Genomic DNA, 26,487 nt, shown 5'->3' on the forward strand with positions numbered 1-26,487 from the left:
TTTTGTCTGCTAAAGTAATTAAATTCCAGTCAGCATGTGCTTTGCCTTTAGTGTTAATCAGCAAATATTAGCATGCTAAAAAGCTAAACTAAGTGCGTGAGCATATCTGCTAAACATCAGCGTTTTAGGATTGTCATTGTTAGCATAATGCCAAGCTAACATTAACATTTTATTATAGCGTCAAAGCGCTGCTCCTGAAGCGAGTGCAAGTTAAGTGACTGGCCTGGAAAGTATATTATAACTTTATGTTTCTGAGTGAATGTAGCTTTCCCTGTAAGTTAATTCAAAATTATTAAAGGGTGGGTATTATGCAAATATCAAGCTTCATACTCTCACTCTGTGATTCATGAGGAGTAGCTTAGCAGAATTGACACTTACCCCTACAAGCCCATTTCTTCTGATTGGCCAGCAATCAAAGCCTGCTGAGGCTGCACCAATGACTGTATAGATGGACGACGCTTCTCCATCTGCTCTCATTGTACAAAATTGATGCCAAAATAGCCCCCGTGAAAGGCGCTGCCATCCTGCAATGGTGACGTCATTTGGAGCACTGGGGTTGCCACTTCCGCTAACCAAAACACACATAAATTACTGAAAAAAATAGCAAAGATCCCACACATCGGCATATTTAACAGCAGAACAGCTTCTTTGTGTTGATCTGAAGCAGATGTTCACAGATATGGAAACTTCAATGACTGTGGTGATTTAGTTATGTTTCCTCTCACCGTTCCTCCTCTACTCTGCTAAATCAACTATTTGTCAACATAGCTGTCAATCATCCTTTTTACGGCATCAAATAAGTAATTAAAAATAAACTTGTCAGAAAAATGATCACTTGGACGTAAATCATGATAAGAACTAACTATAATGACAGAAACCATGTTTGAGAAAAATTTATTTGACGTGTATTTTGATTTTATACTTTGACTCATGTCCCATCTGTTAACATGGAGGAGGCGGGCTTTGTGACCTATACTGCAGCCAGTCAGCAGGGGGCGCTTGGCCTCACTTTTCGGGAGCTGTCATGTCGTCCATCTTATTATACAGTCTATGATACAGCCTTGACCTGAAACGACTCAGTCAGCTCTGTCCTTTTAAGAAACCCTGCCCCTACAAAGCCTGCTGTGACTTTGTGACATCACAAAGTGCAGCGTGTAGAAAATACTGTCTGAAGGGGGGATTACTCCAACATACACATTTGAAACTTCACCCACGTTTAGTCTGGACAGCCAACATAGTAAAAACAAGCATGTTTTAAAATGTGAAACAGCATCATACCCCCTCTTTAACAAAAAAATCACATTTTTTGTTGTCTAAGGAGGAATTTTGGTGTGTATTCCTTCAGGTGTGGTGGTTATCGGGATGCCTCAGGAATATGAATGAGCCAGTAAGCTTTCCCTGGCTTCAATAATTGTGTGTTTTGGCCGGTACTATGTTGACACAGTCTTTGTAGAGACTCAGGTAGAGGCTTGTTAGCTTAGCGGCTGCACAGGTGGGATCGGGCACATAGCATAATGTGAGCATCAGGAATGAGACTAATTATGTATTAAAACAGTATGTCCACACCCACACATTTACATGCAGAAACAAGTATCCAGGAGTTGAGCATGAAAGAGATACACGTGTCATAAATTACAGGAAATGTAAGTGGGCCCAGCAAAGCACCAGGGTGAGGGAATAATCTGAACAAGCAAGTTTTCTGTGTTACATTTCATGTGGAAACTACATTAAGCGTGCTGTGAGACTCATGTTAGGAAAACTTGGCTTGGAAAAAAAACTCCTTCTCCCTCCAAAGTAGTGGAAGCAGAGAGCTCCCATCCACTTCTGAATAACGTGGCCTAGTGATCATGTGACCACACATGCTTCCTGGCTCCAAGCGTACACACCAACTCTTTCCAGACGCCGATGGAAAACTACAGCTGCCGCTACTGTATTTCCTCCAACGCTCTCCACAAACTTTTGGTCTCTCTCCTTCTTTGTGTGTCTCTTTGTCTCATTAGCCTGTGTCAGCATATTCCACAGACCCATCCCCCCCCCCTCCTCTGCCTTTTGAACTCTTCTGGATGGAAAGACTGAGACGAAGGAGGGAGGGAAAGAAGAGAAGAGCCGTTGTCGGGATATGTGTCAGTTGGCCAAATAGGCTCCACATGCTTGCCATCATGGCGCAGGCTGAGGCCAACTATCTACTCCTTCTTCATCTTGTTTTGTTTTTTCTCTCCTCAAACCTCCTTCCCCTATCTCCCTCGGTAACTATCTTCCGCTCTCTTCTTTATGTATCCCATTCCCTCTCTTTATTGTGCTCTATTTTGTGCTTCCCCACCCGATGTCACCACAGGCAAATTAGACTTTAGTAACGTATCGCAGCGTCCTGCTCCGGTCTTAAATCCGAGGCGCGCTTCGTGTGCGGCGGTGTTGTAACTTAAGTTTTTGCTGCAGCAGTGGGAGCGTTTCAGCTCAATGCCTGGCAGTTTGACTTTATTCCATGGCTTATTGCTGCAATAATGCAGACCAGCAAACTGAGGAGCTCCCCTCACACACACACACGCGCGCACACACACACACACACACAGACGCTGTTTTATTCATGCTGAGCTAAAGCCTCGGTTACATTATCAGTCAACAAGAGCTGGTGTTGGGTATTAAGCCAATTTAGTGGTACACACCAGTGTACCGAGGCTTTTAATGACTATCAAAACAGGAGTCGCTCACACTAATTCAGAGCTGCATGCCGGACTGTGTTTTTCAGCGACCGCCCATCTATAAGCATTTGTGGCTATCTCTTTCCTCATTGATTGACTGATTTATATCGGCACTCATGCTTGAAATAGAATCCACTCCTCAGTCTGCGGTGGAGATGCACGGACTCGAGTGCACTCACTGTATCCACTCCCTGCCTGTGTGTGTGTGTGTGTGTGTGTCGGATTTTCCCCATGCATGTGTAAAGGTTCGCCGGCTGCAACTCTGAGGTGAATCTAAGAATAAATAAATAAAAAGACAAAGTACCCCTTCTTTTTTATTCTCTTTCTCCATCTTCCTTGCCCACACCCCACCCATCCTCGTCTACTCCCCCCCAGCACCCCCCCTTCTCTCTCGCTCTCCCATCCCTCATCCTCTTAGGGGAGCACGGGAGCATGCAGTGGAAAAAACTGAGCCAATAAAGACACTGCCAGAATCCATCCACTCCCCGCGCCTCACGTAGCTACTGAGGGAGAGAAAGAGAACGAGAAAAGTCCACCTCTACAGCTACGGTTGAAGGAGGTGCTGGAGGTTGGGGATGCAGGAAGGCGTGGGCTTTGGAAGAAGATGAATACGGGAGGATGGAGAAAGAGGGCAGGGTAGAATAAAGATGGATAGACTGGGATGGTGGGGAGATAGTTCTGGGAGGGAACATGTGGACGCACATATGGAGACGCCTCATCCTTACCCAGGGGTACTTGTGACGGAGAGTCTGGCCCGGTGTTGGAGTACCCCCTGGAGGGCTTTGCAACAGGTGCAATCCTTTACAGCCCTGCAGCTACAACTTTTACGTTTGTTAGTGATGGAAAGCTCAAGAGTCCTTCCGCTGTAATCACACCGGACTTCCTTTCTGCTCGTTTTTAATTAGAGGAACTTGAGAGCACTTACATTTGAGAAGACCTACTTTATTTTGAAAGTGGTTTCCGGAGCAAATATGGAGCAGGTGCTTTAAGAAAAAAAGCTAAAGTTGAACAGGAGGTGAGGTAAAACTTGGTCGGAGCGAGGCCTTGCATCTCGTAAATCATCGAGCGTCTTCAGACCACCATAGGACGCCGGTTGACTAGCCCATTGATCCTCCTTTTTCAGAGATGCCCCCCTGCTGATAGCTGGAACTGTGCCAAAGCCACCCACCAGGCACGCACAGTATGTGAGATTGTAATGGCTCACACCATTACATATGTGCACACCGAGCCTGTAAGCCTTGGACCAGTGTACCCAGGCCGTATCCAGAAGCCTTCCGTTCCCTGTCAATTTGTTTGAAACAGCACACACTGATCTGAGACGAAGCCAATTTCCGTCACAACCCATGTCTCCCTCGAGGCTCTGAATTTTACGATATCTCATTCGCCGATCCTTCACGGCATTCTTTCATTTTGTTTTACTGTTTTGTGTTTCTCTTATTTTATGATGAAGCGTTTATGATCATGTCTCTCAGGGTTGTCATCACAATTTACTCCCACCAGGCCCGGGATATGAATGGCTCATATGCATGTGAACTGGAGCATTTAAAGCAGTTCTAATTGAAACTGTGGTCGCATGCTGCTGCACGTCCTGATTTTCTTGTAAGCACTGAAGAGCTTTGAAGAAACGGTAGAGAAGACAAATCTATTATCCATATGTCACTCTCAGGAGGCCTCTACACACTATCCTTTCATGTATGAAATAGACGCCATCAAAAAAATTGCATCCCTCTTGTCAATCCTTTCTCATAGGCGCAAAAACCCGGAGAACCTTTGCAGGAAAGGCCGGCCAATTGTCATCTGCAGCAGTCCTGTGCATCGGCAGATGTTGAACAGAGGCAGGAAACTTTGGCAGAGAGGTTTATCGCTGCTCCTTAATCTATGACTTTTATTGATGATGACAAAATGGATCAGCCAAATAGCTGCGAGCTGAGTATGAGGACAGAGTGTTTGTTAACGAGCAACGAGGAGGTGAACACGAGACCTGAGATCTACCTATGGTAGCGTTAAAGTTTCCTTCACGATGTCGTCATGAAGAGGGAGGCTGCAACATTCTGCCTCTTGTCCTTTCATTCTACATGATTGAAGCTATATTTTATAGAGGCAGACAGATGCAGGTTTTGACTGTTTTAGACAATCAAACACTGCACATGTATGGGCAATAGGCTTAAACACCATTGTGGGAAGTAGCTCTGCAAAGGTAGTTGCAAGGTAGTAGCAAAACAGGGCTTTTTGTAAACCTACTGTTGGACGTTTTTACCTGGTTATGTCTCAGTTTAGGATTGACTGCTTCAATTTTGTTAAATGGGTTGGATACCGGTGAGAGGATACACGGCACACAACCCTAAGAGCCTTTAATGTTGCACTGAGTACAATTTGAAGGAAGCAGAAGGAGATTTGTCTTCTGAGAATATACTACTCAAATGTACAGGGATCTGCAAAGAGCTAAAAAGCAGAGGATTGACTGAAGACATGGACCATTGTAGAGTGTCATGACCTGGCTCAGAAGTCACAACAAAGACGGGAGACCACACCGTGCCAAACGTTTAAACAAATCTTTATTAATTCAAATCAAACCAAATGAAGTATCCAACAAAAAAGATGGAGCTTTATTTAACAGATTAAATCAAATTGGGCCAATAGATATTTACAATATGAGGTGTGGAAATAAGTAGTCGGTAACACACCTGATTTGAATGATCTGCTCGTTATCAACTAACTGAAGGGTCTCAGGGGATTGGTAACGAGCGAAACATTCGAATCAGGTGTGTTATAGTGCGGAGAAACCTAAAACATGCAGGAAGGTAGCTCTCCAGGAGCAGGGTTGCCCACCCCTGGTCTATTTCATTAAAGATATGGCAGAGGTGGCTGTGTACAGCTCATGGATCTCCCATTAGACATACTGTAATACAATTGGCTTATAGAATTCAGGTTGGCCTTGCTACCGAGGTATTGGTTTAATACTATGAAGACATATTATAACCAAGGAATATTAATGACTGTGGCTTCATCAACAAAATTACTTTAACAGAGAAACCAAATCTGTTAGCTAAATGCAATTAGCTTTTGTTAGCTAAAAGCTTAAAGTGCTAATTTCGAGAATCTCAGTTTCGTTCTCTTTGGCGGCACCCAATGGTGATAAACGGTAAGTGCGGGAGCACACATGCCAGATATCCAGACAGTGTCGCATGTGTGACGTCCACGGTTGGCTCCGGTTGTAACTTGTTTTTCCTCGCCGACGGTCGCTTTCCTTTTTAGATTGTTTGTCTTCATCTGAGAGTCCAATTTTTTTATTTCTCTTTGGATTTTCACTTATTTTTGAAGTTGTATCTGTAGTCATCAATCTTTTCTTTGTTTGTTCAGCCGTAAGTAGATTACTGTTTACTCGCTACACTTGCAGAGACCGGAAAAGCAGCCGATTAGCTCCGCCTACCCTCTCTGGCAGACCAACCACTGCTGGGTGATGGAAAACGCGTCACTAACTGGGCGCCGCTTGTGATTTTTTGCACAAAGTCGCACCAGACACCCAGCCCATAACACTACAAATGCAAAGGCTTTCATCAGTGGGCCATAGGCTCAATCACCATTGTGTTACCTCATCCGGCGACAGACAGTGACTTAACATACATTTATTTAAATGAAAATCTTTGAGATTATTACTTTAACTAACTTATGACTTATGCAACTAGTTGAGCTGCGAAACTCAAGCAAATCCTCCAGCTCATGTCAACTTTTTTCCCAGTAGCTTATTTCAAGTTGCATATTTTCCAAAAACTTAATATAACACTGAGAGCCGGCAGCCAAAACCTCTGTTAGGCTGTACTTCAGCACAGGGCTGCTTGGGGTGAATGACATGGGAATGCCATTACCTTTTGAAGTATTTATCTTCAACCAAAGTATCACACATTTCAAAATTTGGAACTGATGGCAGCGCTGGATAAAAGGTAAAAGGATTACCCAATTTATTGTAATTAATCCTGAGAGGATGATGAATGTTTGCAACAAATTTTATGGATATCCAAAAAAATACAAAATATTCATGCCAAACCTCTCATTCAAAACCCTTAATGTCAACCCCATGGTGGCACTGAAATACAAGTAAGGGGATTATTTTTAGTTTAAAGAATTTATCATCTGGAACCATACATCTGTGCCAATCCATCACGTAGATGTTGAGATATTCACAGCTTGTGGTGCTGTGTGGAAATCCCAAAACTCTTGAGATTCTTCCTCTTGTTGAAATCAATGTTTGATCAACTTTCTACAAAAGGAAAACTTTTTTCACGTTCCACAAAGTTAATTTGGGGGAAAAAAGAAAGTTGAGTTAGAAAAAAAAGTTCTCAAATTTTGTTTGCCAAATTCAGACTCTGAAATTTAGCATGAAAAATTAAAACTCGGCATCTTGGCTGCCAAGGACACGTCTGATTGATTGGAGCTGCTGTTGGAAACCCCAGATACTCAATTTTAAATGCCATTCTTTTTATTTTTTGACTTGGCAGGACCTACTATAGTGGAAATTTCAAAGTAAGTCAATCCAAAATAAATTAAGTTTAATATTTTTCAGAGCAAACTTTTTACTACCATTAATTGAGTTGTATTTAAATTTCAAAAGTGCGTAATCAGCAGTGGGTGAATTTCAAAAAGAGTTGTAAAGTCCCATAAAATTCAAATCAATATGACCTTAGTTTACTTCTATATCATTCATCAGCAAGTTTAAAGACACACCATCAGTCAAACAGGTAGTGGCTAAATCACTTTGTTTACACCAAAGATGTTAGCTTGAAAAGGTCACATCCAGGTCAACGTGTAGTTCAAAGGTTGCAGCACTGAGCAGTTGTAAAAGTCATCGACTGAGTGTTAACGTCTTGTTTCTACATTCACAAGTCAAAGAAGCTTTGCTGAAAATCCACCAGGTTGTTGTCAAGCCTTCTCAATTATTACTCTGCTTACCTGCTTTTATTTTGCTAAGCTAGAGGTTAACGCTAATGAGAAAGTCAAAGATAATGGCTTGGTAGGGATGTTGACCTCTGAGCAGAGGACAGAAATAAAGACGTTGAAGATGGGAGAACTCCTCAGTACCTATTCAGCCACAGCAGCGGGGGAGGCGAACGTAAATCAAATGCCAAAGTGATATTTATTCACCTCCTGAACTATTTACTAACTGACAATAAAGGTGGAATTTATGCGGCTGTTATGACGAGTGTTTCCGAACGGTCGGGGGCTGCAAACCGGGGGGCCACTTTATGGATTGGGTGCAATAAAACCCAGTGATAAAACAATATGGAAGCCTCTAACCTGGCCATCAATCATAGGTAAGTATGATAAGTAAGTTCATTAATCTTAATAGAGAAAATTCTTCTCAATGAAACACCAGCCGTCCAACCATTATCCCTATTTCCTGTCTTTGTAGTGCTTTAATCTGGACAGAATGGACGCAAGTTCATACCCTCCAGTTAGCTATGAATCAAACAGTGAGAAAGAGGAATGGAAGCGAGGACAAGGAGGTAGTGGTGGGGGGTAGAGGGCAAAAACGGAGAGAGGAGAGGCCTGGAGGAGAGATTAGAGAGATGCCCCGGGCCCATCTCCAGCACTGTGGACAAGGGGATGTCACTGAGGGATCTCCCATAGAGAGAGAGAGGGAGGGGGGACCAAAAGGGGGAGTTTTGAAAAGAGGCAGGGATAGAGACGGACAGTGAGAGGAAAAGTAAGGAGAAACCGATAGAGAAAGCGTGGCAGAGTGGTAGAGAGAGAGAGAGAGAGAGAGAGAGAGAGAGAGAGAGAGATTTTGGATTTGATTGTGCAGCAGCGCGCGAGAGAGACAGCAAGAGGAAAAGGGGAGGGGAAAAGTTTGACACGGACAATCCTGCAGAAACTTTTTTCTTCTTCCCTTTTTCTGTGGAAGAAGCCTCAAGAAAAAAAAAGCAAGGAGGACAAAACCCCACACTGGATTACATTTGATTTGCATCGCAACACAGGATTTCCCAACCGCTCCCTGGATACGTATTTACTCACGGATTAATGTGGTCGCGAGTTTGTGGATTTATCATTAGTTGAAGGTATGTTTTTACGGAGTTTGATGTGTGTGTGAGCAATGCTTGAAATGCGATATTTGAAAAAGTTCTGTTTTTGCTAAAGAAACGTGAGGAATGCGAGTAAATTGACTGTCCTGGAACTTTATTTTGAAACTTTTGCTGTAGTTTTACGTTGCAGCAGGAACAGAGTGTATGACACTGTACATCATTGGATATCAAAGACGTATTAAACAGCATCTGAGCAAACAAACACCACCAATTCACTGTAAATGTACTATTGAAAACAGTGCAAGCCCCTGTGGTATTTTCATAAGCAAACTAAGAAAAAGTGCTCTGATTTTTTGGGGGAAAATGTTATATCTGCAGAATATCTCTGACACACTGTAGTAATGTTGTATTTTTTTATTCAACCTTTATTTAACTAGGAAAAAGCTCTTGAGATTAAAAATCTCTTTTTCTAGTGTCCTGGCCACGACAGGCAGCAGCACACTAACAAAGCAGCCATACAAACATGTTCACAGAATACATGAAAAGACATGAAATAACAAGTAAAACAAAGTTTGTTGAAAACAACTACAATCATAAATATCTCAAGAAACTTTTAACAACAACTAGTATGTGTAGCTGCTGGCTAAGTTGATGCTAATTTCCCCATATCCAAGCCAAGCCTTAATACAACACTTTATTGGATGACTTAATACTGTAAATCTTCGTGGCTTGCATCCAGCCCCTGTGGCATGGAAAAGCCTCCAAGCAGCTCTGTGCTTGAATCTGTTACACGCATTTCATTCAAGCTAAGTAATGTCTGAGCACAACGCAGCGCTGATCTGAGATCAGTGTTCAAAATCGAACTTTTTTCCTCTACCTTGGAAGGAAGGAAAGTGCTGCGGGGGAAGCTTGAATGCCACAGCAGTCACATCTGTTTTCCTCATGACTAAGCCATCCTGTGTTTGCAGGCTTTTGCATCCTGTCTGTGTACCCCACAAGAAAGCCCCTGGGACGTCTGGAAAGTTTTGTGCAAGCCCCCTCTACAAAATGTGGAACAGCTCAATGCTGGATGTTTTTGAATTCACCAGAGAGATGCTTTTTGAGACAAGATTTATTTCTGCCTCATTCTCTCCATTGTTACCTCCTCACCTTCTGAAATCTTTTCTTAAAGGGTCTTTTAAGAAATATTTAAAGGACCCTGGATGTTAAAAAACTCAGGAACCCTTGTATGCTGCACTATCTCTAGGGACACTTTCCCCCTGCAGTAACAGGCTCTACTCCGTCTTCAGCACCTGGGGGATAAAGCCCTGTAAACATTACAAATGGTGGTCCTTGAATTTAACTACACGTGTTAAATGTTCCTCACTTAACCTGTTGCAGGCTGCACAAGCAGCTGTGGGCCATGCATTTGTTTCACTTACTGCTTCCACTTCTAGCCTTTGCTTTGGGCCTCCAGCTAATTGCATCATCCGCTTGACTCTTTTGCACTCTCCAGTCGGCAGTGAAGTGAACATTAATCAAAAATGTAAAGCAGAGATGGAGAGAGAGCAGCAAGTCAACTGCCCGCTGAAGGCTGGCTCAACCAAGCACAAATGCGTCCCTTTACTTTGGTAAGGCGATGGAACTCTGAGGCAGCCCTGAGCAGAAACACTCCCTACTTTAATTCGCAATCAGCAACTGTGCTGGCCTGTTCCTCAAATATTCAAGTGAAGGCCCCAAACACTGCCCAGAATATAGGGCTAGTAAAAACTTGCCTTAGTCTCTCTTTAGTGTCTGACAGTTTTGGATCGCCTTTGCTAGTTTGCTACCGCTGCTCCTTATCAGTGGACATCTGGAGTATCTATCAAAGCCTCAGGTCATCTTCAGTGTCTATTATTCAATCCCTGTACTCTGCTGTAACAGGCCTGCAATGCACTCTTAAGTTTGGCCTGAAGCACATTGAAGAGTTCCAGGAGCAAAGGGCGTATGTGTACATTTAGTCGTGCTCAAAAGGGACATTCAGCATACAACAGAAATGCTCTCGTACCTCCTATCTGGTCTCTATGGATGGCACTGTCTGTCTGTCAATCAGTTGGTTGGTCCATCTCTTCGGTCCAGACTGAATAACCTCAACAACGATTGAATAGATTACCATGATGTTTTGCATTGTCATTCATGGTCCTGGAGGATGGATCTCATTGACTTTTGTGATCACCGACCTCTTCCTAAAGCAATCCCAGCAGCTGGGGCAACTGTGGCTCAGAGGTAGAGATGGTGTTCCTCCAATTGGATGGTCACCAGTTGCACAGAAGTTGGCAGTTCCCCCGCTCCTCAAGACAACATACCGAAGTATCCTTGGGCAAGACACTGAACCCCGAATTGCTAGAGGAGGCATAGCCTGCGGTTTGTGAATGTGAGTTTACCATTTACCAGCAGGTTACAGCTTTCATTCATCCTGTGAGGTATTTTAACATTCTAGATGATTTGCCAAAGACATTCATGTTTCCAGAGTCCTACTGACTTTGGTGATCGTCTAACATTACAAGGAGGTCCACTTTTGTGGTTTGGAGTAAAATGAATACAACTATTGGATGGATTGCCATGACATTAGGAATATATGTTCATGTTCCTTCCAGATTTAACTGTAAATTTAAACCTCTGTGATTCCCTTACTTTCCATTCAGTGCCACCAAAAGATGAATAAATGAAGCTGCTACTTTTGTTAATGACTGAATACGTGCAAAACTAAATAACCATCAGCTGTACCTGTACTACTTTGTGTTAAGTAATTAGCATGCTGAAAAGGAAGCCAGCATGCTAGTGATAGCATTTAGTTCAAAGATCCGTTGTGCCTAAAGCCTTGATCATGGTCCAGTAGGCTCCAGCTATGGACTGCCAAGCAGAAAGTAGATGTGCTTCCGTACACTTAAAAACATGTAGCGAATGCAGACATGTCCAACACATGCACACTAGAAGATCCTGGTGTAACCCTCTGGAGGCATGAAGAGCTCCTTTATTTGTTGTATTTGTGCCAAACAAAAGGAAGAAAGTTTGTTGGACCACTTAGTACGTGATCGTGTTGCAGACAGTCTGGCCTCAAGTTTTAGCTTGTTCTCAGACCTGGGCCAAGGGGCACGCATGAACTTGGGCAGATGGCAAAATTGACATCACCTGAACCCACGTGGACTCTCTCTGATATGTTAATAGAACCGTGAATTGGCCTCCTCTCTCTGCCTCGTAGATCTGCGAGCACGGATGTGTTAAGCGTCAGCTAAAAGCATTTTATGTAATTGAATGTAAGCATGCAGGTGCATCTACTTACTTATTATGCACGCCATCTGTGTTTTGGCTGCATTCCAGTTAACTTTTAGTGAACTTTCCAACGCACCGTCTGTTAAGGGAGGATTTTCTCTGGAGGAGTCTGGAGTCACTACCTCAGAGACAGATCAGGAGATTGTTTTCACAGCCTTGCACCAAAAGCACTTTCTACTGTATGCGTTTGTATGTGTGGAAAAGAGCAGGGTAGATTGGAAGCAGATACCCTGTGAATGAGCTGTCAATCAATCTTCTTGTTACAGAATGCTGGGTGAGACAGCTGGAAAGGCAGTGATCCCTGAAATATTACACGACTGGCACGTTTATGATGGGTTCTCCCATTTAAACAGATGCAAACCAGTGGGCTTCTGGTTCACTGTTAGTTAATCATCCGTGTCTTGGTAGCTAATAAGCAATTCTCTTGTCAAGCCATAGAGCGGACATGTCTCATTTAACTCTGTCAGAGTGTGTTCCTCTAAACAGGCTTGTGTTTGAGCTGTTATTCCATCTGTAAGCGGAGGCAATGATGATGAAATGGATGACAACAAAAATTGCTAAGCGCTGAGCACAAATTACCCTCTTCCATTGTTATATAGGACGGTATCAGGGCCTCTTTTGTCGTGCATTCAAGCCATAAAAGTGCTCGCACTGGTAGCTTTACTGGAATTAGAAAACAGCCAGTAGTTCAGGACCTTGAACCAAAATGACTCCTAGCACGACTGAGTAGATCTGTATCTTCAAGGGAGGCGCAATTTTGTCGTAAAAAATCAAATGAAGTCTGTGTTGTTATTGTCCGTGTTGGTAATCACTTCTGTCTGGCGCTTGTCCTCAGTGCTGGAAGACTTTCAAAATCTGTCACTGTTTTCCTTCCTGTATTGGCTTCGTACTCAGTGACCCGATCACTCGCAGGTCCGCTTACCGGGCTCGTGGCCAGCCCAGCGGCCAAGCCCAGTGGCCTTTATCTGCTATAGCCAGATGGGTGGCTTGGAAGCTGCAGATGGAGTGCAGAAAGAGAAGAAGAAAAAGAGACGTCCGTGGCAGCACATATTAGGAAGCTTTTTAAACCGTTTTGGATTATAGCCAGACAATAATAGCAATGAGCTGTAACTTTTCCTTCAGCCTGTGTTCTCTGGACTGTGTTGCATTATGTATTATGTACTGTGTGAACTTTCTTATTATTGTGATCATGTGGCATGAAGCCTGTAATAATGGCTGCAGCTTTAGAGTGCTCAAACTCGGGCGTCTACCGCTTTGATTAACCTTCCACCCATGCGACTGCGGGGGGGAATCTGTTTTTGGAAGCTATTTTTTTGTTGAGCTTGCAGCTACTTTCACATAAAAAGTGTGCATGTTGTGAACAGTTGTGCAAACAGAGAAGTTGCACCACAGCGTATTCTTGCTAACCTGCTAACTTGGCCTGTAAAATTGTAAGGAAACATGCATAATTCACAATGCGGGGCACATCAAGCTGTCCTTTTCTTGCAGAACATAATTCGTGACATTGTCCTCCACCATATTGTCTGTAAGCAGAGCGCTACAAGAAGTCAGGTCAAGCTAGATGCTATTCACACCGTGTTCTGGGCAGAGCAGGAAGCGCCACATTGTGTACCCCCGAGGGAGCGTGGGGGTCATTTCTCCTGGCAGACGGGACAGGTGTGTGTGCAGAGACACAGTCTGCTCGCCTGCCTGCTTGCCTTGAGGGCCCCGCTGTACCTGTAAACACTGCAGAGTTATGGGGTCCTCGCACATGCTGAGGGCAAGTCCAGGTCAGCTGGGATGTGTTTATGTGAGACAGAGTGGGCGTCGTCGTTGTGTACGTGCATTCTTGTGTGTGTTTATGAGTAAGGGGTTGCAGGGAGGGGGACCTTGAAGGCTGAATATGATGATTATTTAGACGTGGCACAAATTCTAATCTTTGCATGAGTGTGTGTGTGTGTGTTTGTGCTTATTGTTGAGCCACGTGGAAGCATCTGGTGCAACACAACCCTGGCTCCAGTAGAATAGTCTCCAGATGTGTTTGTGTGTTTTGGCCACACTGTCTGTTTGACTCTGGACCAAGCGACCTGAATCATTTTACTTTCATGTGTGTAGATTCCCACATGCACTTGGTATTTGTTTGTTTGTTTTTTTGTCTTTTTGACTCCAAGAATGTTTTCAGAAATTGTCACGCGCGTGTGTGCGCACTTAAGTGTACAATTACGGACACATGCATGCGTGTGTGTGCGTGTGTGCGTGCGTGCGTGCGCATGCGAAGCAGCTGCCCAGTCAAAGGCCAACCAGATGGACAGGATAATGACTATGATCAGACTTTATAGAGTTACACTTCTTAATGAGGGACATTCTGCTTAATTCATATGCCACTAACAAAGCCTGCATCATACCACATAATTAACACATCAACTGTGACTGACTCATAAATATACATCAACATCTATTTAGGATTCAAGCATAATGCGCAGCTGTCGGCGCAGTGAGCAGACTGGGTGGCATGGTGACAGAATGTGGGAAGGATTTGACTTTTCGACTTTCTCTTTTTCTCTTTGTTCGTTCATCAGCTGGTGGCAGAGGTGAGGAGAGGTGAGGTGTGCTCGAAGGAGTGAAAACATGTGGCTTCTCTGCTCCTGTCTGACGCTGTTGGCCATCAGCTTCGGATCATGTGACACGCTGACATCAGAGCGAGGTGAGTTTCCTCTTCCCTGCTGGTATTTTATCTATTTTTTGTGTGGATTGGACAAACAATATGTAAAATTAAAAATTTTGATCTTTAGAGATGCTGGTTGGATATCGTTGACTTGGAGCTAAAACCAAGCTAGCTTTTTACATTTAGCAAGCTTTATGCTAACTTTAGCAAAGTAGCTGCTAGCTGTAGCTTCATATTTACTCATAGACTGTATGAAAAGATGGACAACATGACAGCTCCCTAAAAGTGCAGCCAAAACATGTCGAGCGCCCCCTGCTGACTGGCTGCAGTATAGGTCATAAAGCCAGCCTCCTCCATGTTAACAAATGGGACATGAGTCAAACTATAAAATCAAAATACACGCCTAATAAATTTTTCTAAAACATGCTTCATGTCATTATAGTTAGTTCTAATCATGCTGATTTACATACAAGTTTATTTTGAATTAGTTATTTGATGATGTAAAAAGGATGATTGACAGCTCTGTTGACAAATACGGCTCCTGCAGCTGATCTTTTCCGGATTAGCAGCGTAGAGGAGGAACGACGAGAGGAGACATAACTAAAACAATCACTATCGTCATTGAAGTTTCCATATCTGTGACCAACACAAGAAACTGTTCTGCTGTTAAATACGCCGGCGTGCGAAATCCTTGCTGCGTTTTTTTCGGTAATCTAAGTGTGTGTTTTGGTTAGCGGAAGTGGCTACGGCGGCTCCACCCACCGATCTCTACTGCGCAGCTCTGGCTCCATATGACGTCACCACCACGGGGGCTATTTTGGCAATTTCAAGAGCAGATGGAGACGCGTCGTCCAACTACATATATAGTCATTGCCTTAGCATGGTATTAGTATTCTTATCTCGTGCCATAAAAGCAAATCTTGAAGAATTAGAAAATGGCAAATAGTCATTGCTTTAACAAAAGTAGTATTTCAAATATGACAGAGATCAACATTTATTCCAGATTGGATGTTAAATATAAATAAAGTCACTGCATTACATTTACAGCAGCTGTGAAGCTCTATTAAACTCCTTTATTTATTCAAACTTATCCAAAGAAATCATTCACTTTTCATAACAAACAGCTTTTCAAAACAGCCCCTATATTTTCATTTAAAAAAGAAAATAAAGCCACGAAACTCATAAAACTTCAGACTAAAACTTTTTTCAAATTTTCAGTCTGGAGCTGTATGTTTGACCCAACCATCATGCTTTGAAGTCCATCTGAGTTTGATGGACCTGCGTCTGTCTCTGTCTGCATCCGTATATGTGCCCTGTATGCATGATGGAGCCCGAGGCCACAATGAAAGCGGACTGTAATTACAGCTCCTGTCCGTTTGATGCTGGTGGCTGTGGGTGGCGGGCTGGTTAGTCTGTGGCAAGGAGGCGTGTGTGTTTATGATGTGCGGTTGTGCTGCTCTTCATGAGCCGTCAATCATTGTGAGTTTCTGTGTATTTTATAGGATTTAGATTTTTTAGATTTTTGCTCTTGCACTAGAGTTTTGTCTTTTGGGTGTGTTCGGTAGGATGTGCATGTGTTTCAAATTATCCAGGTCTGTGTGACAAAGAGAGAAACAGACAACCAAGAAACCAGGAGGTAGAAAGTTGAAGAGAAATCTCTTTTATTGTCTTCTTTTATTTATTAATTTAGTTCTGAACTGTCATACTTTCTCATCACTCTGTCAGTGTGTTCTCTGGGGCCGGCGCTGTGATATCACTCGGGGGGCCGAGCAATCCTCTATAGCTCCTGGAGCTCTGAAGGGAGCTTTGTGGAGGTGGTGGTCCCCCTTGGGAGACCCTTGTCAGAGCTTTTCAGATGAGACTGAGTCAGCTTGCAGCTCCCTTGAGTCCTTCCTCCAATGGTAGGAGGAAAGTGCTTTCTCTAGTGCAGCTATAACATTTTGTCAAACCACACACACACACACAAGTACACGACACACACACTCACTATTCCTCTGACTCATCCAAATCCTTACTCACTGGTAATTTGCTGACATTACAAGAGAAATGTAGGTTTAAGTAAAACTGGTGTTGAGGAGTGGAGCTGGATGATTGCACTGCAGCTCTGCGGTGTAGCAGGCAGAGAAACTAGTCCCCACAGCTGAATTAAATTGCTAAATTCTCTGCTTTTGGTAAAGTGTTGCTGATCTGGGTTTTTCTGTACACCAAGTACCCTACACAGTCTCAATTAATAGTTTTATGTATCGATTTGTTTTGACTCAGTTCCTCTCTCCGTCTGTATTTGAGTGTTTTTCGGTGACAGTTAATTGTTGTTAAAATATTATTCGCAGAGAAACAGAAATTTGAGAGGACAAGCAGCTTGCGGCAAAAAAGCAATACACACTGCAGTGCGGGTTACAAGAATAGAAGTTCTTTTATAGTTTTTGGTGGGAAGGATAAGCGTTTGATCTGGCTGTATTATTTGTTTCTATGCTGATTATAGAGTTTATTGTAGTTAGTCACTCATTGTAGTCACTGGGCAGCTGTGGCTCAGTGGGGGCGGTTGTGGCTCAGTGGTAGAGTTGGTCATCTCTCAATTGGTTGGTTGGCAGTTAAATCCCTGACTGCTGCCGTCAACATGTTGAAGTGTCCTTGGGCACTAAACTATATTTGTTGTATGAATGTGCATAAATCCTGATCTGAGATTGGCCTCTAAGTCTTTGCCATCAGTGTGTGGATGTGTGTGTGAATGGATGATTGTGACATGTAGTGTAAAAGCGCTTTGAGTGGTCGGAAGACTAGAAAAATGCTATATGAGCTTTACTAATACTAAGTACCGTAAAAAGTATAAGTGTATAAGACGCAATTTTTTTTATCCTTTTCTTCATCTAAAAAGTGAGCTACGTCCTGTATACCGGTGCGACCAATACACCAGTATGAAATGCAGAGAGAGGTATTTTATTGTGTTACGGTATTTTACCCAGATGATGGCGCTATAATCTAGCTAAAGTTGTCGGTTGTTAAGTAGTGACGTTACACGTCCGCATTAAACTGTTTCTGGGTCCAAGCCGCTACAACGTCTCCTATTTTCAATATGCCTCAGTGCTGTTTTCCTCGCTGTTTTAAAGCAAAGCCACCAACCTCACAACAATCAACATTACCGCAGGCTGCCAGCTACCGCTAGCTTCAAAAGCTATAGAAAACCTCCCCCCCCCCAAAAAAAAACCCAGACTGCCTCTTATATTCTGGTGCGACTTATATTCTGGATCACGGTAAATAAAAGGTAAATTACTCATTGATGAACAGTCGACTTTCTATTTCTATGTGGAATGAAAAGTGATATTAGTTTACCTTTAAAGGGATCATTAGACCCCGCCTCTTGCCCCATGCCAGCTGGAATTGGCTCCAGCCCCTTGTGACCCTTAACAGGATAAGCTGCATAGATAATGGGTGGATGGATGAGATCATTAGTTTTTAAAAAACTGCAGCACATTGGAAACAGACATTCAGAAGGGATATTACAAGGAAAGACCTCTTTAAATGTACAGGGATAAATCAGTTGTCAAGGAGGCACTTTCTTTGGTTTTGCTGTATTATTAATGCCAGATGGGGAGGTCAAGAATGAGCTGTAAACACAACATTGATTCCTCTTCTAACAGGTGGATGAAATGAAAATGGAACCAAACATCTGCCTATCTAGTAATCTAGCAAACAAAGAGCAACATTTGTTTGGTTCTGTGTTTCTTGCCACAGGACAAATTTAAGTCCAATATTCACTCTCATTCTAGCTCTGTTTTGGGTCTCCACCACCTGTAGTGAAAAATGTCTCGTTCCTCAGCTCCCCTGTGTTCCCTAGCTTGTTGTTGATTTTAGCCGTCTCCTGTTTGGGCCTGGACACTAGAGTTGGTGTATACTTTTAACTGGAAGCAGCTGCCTGCAGCCTCTCCTGCTGGAAACAAATTTGATGAGTATGATGAAACTGAACCAAAGCAGGTCGGGACCCAAAACAACCAGTTAACAAACACTAAAGTGCCCTTTATTGCTGCCAGGATCTTCAGAGTCAGGGGATATTTGGGTTTGACTCCGAGAATGTTCCCTGTCTCATTACATGAAGAGTTTGATCCTCTGTCATTACAGAAATATGCAGTTATGCAGCTTTAAGTTATTATTCATGGTATCTTCATATAAACAATTACAATTACAAGCTGTGCCTGAACGTCTCTGACAACAAATGAACTTGAATAAATGCTTTAACGTGTAACTGCTTCAGGGTAAGTGCTGCTTCATGAATGAACCTGTCCGCTGATGTCTGTACTTCCTGCAAAAAGAAAGTGCATCTGGAGTTTAATGAGAACTGCTTACAAAAAGCATATTGAGCATGTAGACCTATGTGCAAAAAATGACTAACAAGGACATCACACAACGCACACTACACAGCCACACTTAAGACACAGACTTCTGTGTCGTTCTGTCTGAGTTTATTGTGGTGAAGAGCTTGTAAATTTGTGTGTCATGAGTCCAGTCTGTGTCCGTGAGAGTCTGTGAGAGTGTGTTGAATGTGGGCCAGAGGCCTACAAGAGGAAAACGAGTGAGCTCATTCTTCTGAAGTGCCGCGTTTAAAGTCTTTCCACTGCTCTGTCCTGCAATTTTATCTCTGGAAAACAACCAGGAATGTTCTCTCTTGTCTCTCTCGTTTGGCCGAGAGGACAAGTACGAGACGCACAAACTCTCCCTCCCGTCTGAATCCGTCCTCCCTCTCAGTTTGTCATGTTTCCCCTCAGTTTAGCCCCACATCGGCTACAGTGACTCATGTACTGAATCATCTACTACGTTACACAGCATCCCCCAAACCTTCCCATGTGTTGCATGTGTTTAATAGTTCTGGGACTGAGAAGTCTCCCCCTCTGAGTCTGACTTTCTGCTGATCAGCAGCCCAGGCCAATTATCTTGGGAAGCCACATTGTAAAGCGCATTCAATACCTCGCATACCCTCTCTTATTAGAACCCACACACCACATAGTCTGACACTGTGAGCACACCTCTGACCCCTTCTCCCTAATGAAAGGACTTTGCCAAGTTTATACTGCTATAAAAACAGACTAAATCTCAGAGGTAGGTGGTTTCAGTAGACACAGGCCACATCAAGGCACTGACGCATTATTCCTTTTGGCTGGGATGTTGAAGTGGTTAGAATTTGTATTTGCTTTTGCACACGTATGTTGTTTCTTGGCATGAAGAAAGCCTGAGTGGTGGATCTTTGTCTAGTCATCTGCCTCAGGACAAGTTATATTTAAGTTCCTTTCTTTCCGTACTTTGATGTTTGTTCTTGTCAGATCATCCAAGTCCATCCCTATCTGACACCTTTTATTTATACACCGTCCAAGTCCGTAAAATCAAAAGTACTGTTTTCTTCTCTAAAGACCTGAAATGTAAAATGTTTTTTTAATCTTTGGCAAGGTGCAGACTTGGGGGGGAACAGTCACAGCAGTGTGCTGCATGGCTGCCAGTGTAGTATCATTACCTGCTTTGGCAAGACTTAAACACAACCCATCAAAGAGGGAAGTGAACCCAGCCAAGACCATCCAATCTCTTTAATGCTACACGCAGCTAATAGCAGGATCCCGGAGTTGCACGCATACTATGTGCTAATTAGCTTGTCAACAAGCAAATGCTTTCCTTTGATCACAGCTTGAGAGAAAATTGAGTTCAAGTTCTGCAGTGTCCTCTGCCAAACTGCCAAAGGGCCAGAGAATGCAACAGTCCACTAAAATACCATCCACCCTCTTCGTTATATAGAAAGAGCTTGTTCCTCCTGTGAGCTAAACTAAACATAGCATTGATCTTAAGCCCCAAAAAGTTATTACAGATGTTTAAAAGTTCCTTAGCAGTTGATTTACCTATATGCCCATCATACTGCGTTCTATAGCTGTCGATTGACATAGTTTGCATTCATAGGAAGGAGCCAGTTGAGGTGCTTCTGGCATCTGATTAGGATGCCTCCTTAGCGTCTCCCTTTGGAGGTTTTCCGGGCATGTCCAACTGGTAGGAGACCCCAGGGGCAGACCCAGAGCTCACTGGAGGGATGATCCCGTCTGGCCTGGGAACGCCTCGGAATCCCCCAGGATGAACAGCAAAACGTTGCTGGGGAGAGGGTCGCGTGGGTCACCTTGCTTAGCCTGCTGCCACCACGACCCGGCCCAGGATAAGCAGAAGATAATGGATGGATAGATGGATGGATGTACTCAGCTCCAATTAATGAGCTGAGTAGGATTTAGTTTGTGAAGTTGGTACTAAATGGGCAGACAACTAAGTAGTTCATTGACAAAGTTAAAGGCTTGCTAGACAAGAACAGAGCAAAGACAAAGGCAAATATTAGCCTTGCGTTGCTTTGTGTCCACTGGATGTGTAAACAGACTGTACACACACCCATTAGACACCAACTAACATGGTCTCCATATCAACTTTAGGGGCGATGTAATGTCAGTGTTGCTTGGTGCATTGCCGCCGTTTGATCAAATATCTATAAACATTCTTCTTTAGTCTTTCTATAATAGATGTGTGGGAGGGTCATGTGTTCCGTTTTTGTTGAAGTGGGGTTGTGTGCGGTACTTATCAGTGGTAAGTGTGCTCTGTGTTAGGGGTGGAACAAAATATTGATACGGCAATATATCATCGTCCTGAATCGTGCAATTATCGATAGACTGGTGCCAAATATCGATATTTTAATGTTCAAATAAAACTGATTTACCTGCGATTTGGACTCATCGCATCACTACTTCATGATTCTTGCTGTGGTGTTTAGGCCATGAATAAGGGTAACGTGAACGGAAATGAATTGGCTGAAGAAGAAGTTAATCGGATATCGTGATGTATCAGTATATGATTGTCTTGCAATAACAATTTTTCAGAATCACTGTATCGTGATATTATCGTTATCGTGGGCTACGTATTGCGTATCGTATTGTGAAATATCCTGCGATTCCCACCTCTTCTACATACAGTAGATAACGATCAGCATGACCCCTGTTTGGAGAAGCCAGCTGAAGTGCCAACACGAAAGCTAAGCTATATCGTTGTAGATGATGTCATGAGAAATGACTAGGCCGACTTTTTCACTACTTCACCTCCCCTCACCTTTTCTTTGGCACCATGTTTTGAACCATAACTTGAATTTTAGCTTACATGTTAGCATGCTACAGCTTCAAGGTGGCGATAATCTTGTGACAATAATACTAGTGCTATGCTAACGTCTTCAGTTTAACGCACACCTAAGCTGCTGAAAGATGTTAAATTTAAAGGGGCCATTATTCTCGTATTTTTCATTCCGAACAGCTGCAGGTTTCTACGTAGAACCTTGCTTTCACTGAAATCGACCAATAGTCATTCACTGTCATTCACTTCAGTCTGCCTTCTTGCACTAGCTTGTAGTCAAGTTGTTGTCAAGATTTCAACTTACCATTCTGATACCTCCTGGCGATTCTGGCTCGTACATACAAGGCCGAATAACGATCCTAGAGCAGCCATGTTTTCTAAGACTTTGGAGTGACACTGCAGTGCGGCCGCTCCCCCACGTGGGATCGCACATGTGGGTGAGGGGCTACGCTGTCACTTCAAATACTGTCAGCCAATCGTGGCTAAGGTCTGACATTTGAATGGCAAAACGGCTTGTTCATTTCAGCAGGAAGGAGAGGCTCTGAAAAATAATTAATTAAAATATGTATACAATTTTTAAAACGAAACAAACTTTACCAACGTGATTCAAAAACACATTCGAATAATAGAAAATTGATTCCATAGCTAAAATATGTCCCCTTTAATAAACATGCTATCATACCAATACACAAGTTAATTAAATAAAGTTAATTAAGTTAATAGGACAGAAGTCGTATCATCCAGGCCTCACGTCACCTCACAGAAGAAAAAAATGCCTCAAGGCTGCTAATCTGTGTGTTAAGGTCAAGTTGCTTCTTGTCAGGCGACAACTTTCTCACCTCCCACTCCCTTCTCTTCACTTTCCCACCTTCTCTGCTCTCCATACATTCTTCCTCCTCATCTCTTTTGTTCCCTAACTTTCCATTGTGCTGCTTGCTCGCCTCCAGCCAGGATTAGTCCTGACAAAGCCTTCATCTTGATTCTGAACAGAAATGAGTAAGGGATGAACAACAGCAAAAAAAAAAAGAAGAAAGAAGAAAGAGTAAGCCGGGATAAAAAGGTAGATCTTAGCATATCGTGACTTCAAAAATAGAGATAAGCTCTTAGTGTACATTATGTGTGTGAATATGCGAGTGTCTTTTTTTAAAGGCAGCACTTTTTTGTGAGGCTGTAGAGAGTGCGTTTTGTGCTGAGTTAGCAGAGAAGGTTTCAGGATGGACCAGTCAAGATATAAATATACTTTGTATGATTATGTATGAGAAAGGGGGAAAAAGGGAGAGAGAGAGACGGGTGGGAGAAAGGGATGCAAGATAGTGTGCAAGAAGGCTCAGACGACTCAGAAGTTGTTCTTGATATTTCTTGTACTCTCTCTGCAGCTGTTCAGATGTCACATTCAATTCACGCTATTTCTTTGACTTTTCATCTCAAGTTTCTCCTAGCTTCCTACAGCATCACAGTTTGACATCTCTTTCCCACATTTTGATTTGCACATAGACGGTAATGAGAGAATGATACAATGTGTAGGCAGACAGGCTGGCATGTGCTACGCTCTGAAATGGTTGTTGTGTTTTGAAACCAAGAGCAGCAGAAGCTGCAGGGTGTAGAGTGATGAACGTGATAATAGGGGCTGAAGCGCTAAATTTGATTTAATTCTTTCTTGAGCCTACTTGCGTGAAATTAAATTCCTCAGTCTTGATTAAAGTCAGTTGGATTTTATTGTTTTAGTAATTATATTAGTCTCTTTCCACTCATTTTGATGTGATTCCAGCCTGGATAAGGGTGATTGTGGTTGAAAACAGACAAGTGGGTTGCTGTTGCATGCTTTGATTCAGAGCACTTTACTGTTTCATCAGAAAGATGTTCTGAACAAATCACACTGAAACAAGAAAAGGTAGGAGACACAAGATCATGCATTTTTTTAATTAAACGCCTGGAAAATAGCTAGAAATTATTACGAATCTTACATCTGAATTAGCATACACAATTTTCCGTTAGCTAAGCCCCAACCCTCTCAGTTGCTGTTACTACAATGAAACTTTCCATTCCCACACAGTACGCCAGATACACTATGAGGTTTGAATTAATATCAGTGGAAGTTTATAACACTCAAAAATTGCAATAATATTGGATACATTTTTTTAATTTGACACAGAGTTTGGCAGCTTTTTCATTTACAAGCGTGCTCTTGTTAGCAAAATTTGCCAGCTGTAGCTAGCTAGCATAAACCAAGGCTAACATTTAATGTAGTATTCAAGATCTACACCAACACAAAACCTCTCCATCTCATATCAAAGGCGCACAGACTGCAGAGTAGAACGTGTTAGTTAAAGTATTATACAGTGTGATATGATGTAATTGAAATGTTTGTTGTGAAATGTCATTGTCTTTATGTTGCTAGTTAGCCAGGCAAGCTAATGTTTTCCACTTAAATTACAGCAGTTTAACATGCAGTTTGAACCATACCTCACTTATACCCTTTCGTTACTGGTATTGGAAAGGTAATATAAAATACACCACCTTCAGACTCTTCAGATAGGTCTACAAGGAGTTGCTGTTATCAGCTCCACATTGTTAGACTGAGCATGTGCAAGGAGTAGCATTGAATGAGGTTAAATTAAAATATCTAACCTTCAGCTTTACCATCAGCATAATCTTACATCTTAACTTGCATACACAATTTACCTAAGCCCCAACCCTCTTAGTTACGTAACAGTAGAACTACAGTGAAGCGTTCTGTTTCAGACTAGATAGGCTACACAAAGTTTAAAATATCAGTGGAAGTTTACCACTCCAAAATTGCAGTAATATTGGAAAGAACTTGACACAGAAGTAAAGTAAAGTAGGCAGCTTATTCCAAAAAGATCTAGCTAGCTCTTGTTAGCAGACTTTGCCAGCTGAAGCTAGCTAGCATAAACTAAGGCTAACTTTTAACGCAGTATTCAAGATCTCCACCAACATTTTAACCTTTCCATCTGATATTAAAGGCTGTAGACTGCAGAGTAGCACTAGTTAGTAAAAGTATTATACTACAGTGCGATATACACTGCAATTGAAATGTATTTTTCAACATTATAACCGAAAGATGTCGCCTTTGGGTTGCTAATTAGCCAGACAAACTAATGTTTTGAAAAAAAAAACATTGCTTCATTTGACCCCACACAGCCCTTTCCTTCAGCCCCATATTTTGAACCACAACTTGAATTCTAGCTTAATGATGATGTTGGCAACAGCTTTAAGGTGGCAAGTTAAGATCTTTGTGTATCAGTAATGCTTAAGCATGCTATGCTAGCGTCTTCAGTTTACTGCACAGCTAAGCTGCTGAAGGACATTAAGCTTAATAAACACGCTACCATGCCATAAGATAATTAAGAGAAGTCCTATCATCCAGGCACAACCTCAGAGTCTTTGCCTTTAGGTTGCTAATTAGCCAGGCAAGCTTGTTTTCCACTTAATACAGCAGTTCAACATGTTTGATCCATACCTCACTTTGTCACTTTTGTTCGTGGTTTCGGAAAGGTTATACAGAATACATCACCTTTCAGACTCTTTAAGTACAAGGACGCAGGTCCATGGAGACTTTGTTTGAGAATGAGAGTGCACATGGAGTAGCATTGAATGAGGTTAAATTAAAATATCTAACCTTCAGCTTTAAGGCCCACATTAATGATTTAAAATATAACTGACAGCAACACAGCTGAGAGAAAATCATTAGGTTTTATTTTTGGCTAACACGGGGGCACCACCTGCTTTTACATTCTCTGCAGTCATTGTTTATAAAAAAAAAACACTTTATGAAAAACTGTACCCTGTAGAACGACTTGCTCGGGGCCTGTTGGTCCTTGGCCCCAAAGAGATCAATTAACTTTGGATCACAGTGATTCACAGGGTCCGTGTCTACCTGGCCTGTTTTTTCTACACATCTCACATCTCCCCCCTGTAGTCAGGCAGGCCGCTCTGACAGGCAACACTTTTCTCTGTAACCTCCCCTGACAGGGTGAGAACATATCCATCAAACAGAGGCTACCGCGACTGACAAGCTTGGTGCTAGACAACCTGTCAGACCGGGCTGTGTTCCTCTGTGCACAGCTTTTCCCTCATTTTATCTCACTCTCTCTGTTTTTTTTTTTACACTCCCTTTTGACTCCCTTTCACCCCCACTGACTCCCCTTCTCTTTCTTTCAGATCAATATCTCGGTTTCTCTCAAATGTATGTATGCTTGAAGTAGCTTTTTCACTGTCAGACTAACTCTGTCCATTTTAACAGTAGTAAGTGTTAACACGTACATTTGGGGTAACTTCTAGACCGATGTGCTATTCCTGAAATCTCACGAAGCTTGAATTTCAGGGTTTTCTCTGCCCACACACCCACTTTTTGACTTAACCCTCTGTAACCCCATCTACTTGTCTCCACAGATGTGCAATGCCCGGATTTACAAGTGGACGAATGGAAGTTTCCTCAGACGACCAGGCAGAATATAACAGGTGAAAAAAGAGCTGAAAAACAGACACACTTTTCTATCTCTGAGTTTTATGTATGTGGGTGCTGATGAGTGCCCCTGTTGTCAGGTTTTAATCTGGTGAGGCGATTCTCCCTACTCAAGAGTACAGATGTCAAGAAGATCCGAAACCCTCGAGGACCCGTCATCCTCCGCCTGGGCAAGACAGCACTCCTACGCCCAACGGAGTAAGTTTCCAGTACATGCAT

The 26,487-nt window shown here is 42.7% G+C and overlaps 1 protein-coding gene across 4 annotated transcripts in view; it reads left to right on the forward strand.

Annotated features, from left to right (window-relative positions):
* The first annotated feature begins 8,410 nt into the window (after window positions 1–8,410).
* The window catches only part of col16a1 (collagen, type XVI, alpha 1), a 79,643-nt gene continuing 61,566 nt past the window's right edge, over window positions 8,411–26,487 (forward strand). For 3 of the 4 annotated variants that reach the window (XM_069681599.1, XM_069681602.1, XM_069681601.1), the window contains exons 1-4: window positions 8,411–8,752; window positions 14,566–14,690; window positions 26,196–26,264; window positions 26,349–26,466. In XM_069681599.1, the coding sequence (XP_069537700.1) occupies window positions 14,615–14,690; window positions 26,196–26,264; window positions 26,349–26,466 (263 nt within the window). In that variant the 5' untranslated portion in view covers window positions 8,411–8,752; window positions 14,566–14,614. Of the gene's footprint in view, window positions 8,753–11,029; window positions 11,109–14,565; window positions 14,691–26,195; window positions 26,265–26,348; window positions 26,467–26,487 lie in introns of those variants that run through there. The other variant, XM_069681600.1, reaches the window with a different exon arrangement.

This window comes from Semicossyphus pulcher, unplaced genomic scaffold (assembly GCF_022749685.1).
Source record: "Semicossyphus pulcher isolate SPU_LCO1_2020_fin unplaced genomic scaffold, fSemPul1.0.p SCAF_5, whole genome shotgun sequence".
In the NCBI taxonomy this organism is placed as follows: Eukaryota; Metazoa; Chordata; class Actinopteri; order Labriformes; family Labridae; genus Semicossyphus; species Semicossyphus pulcher.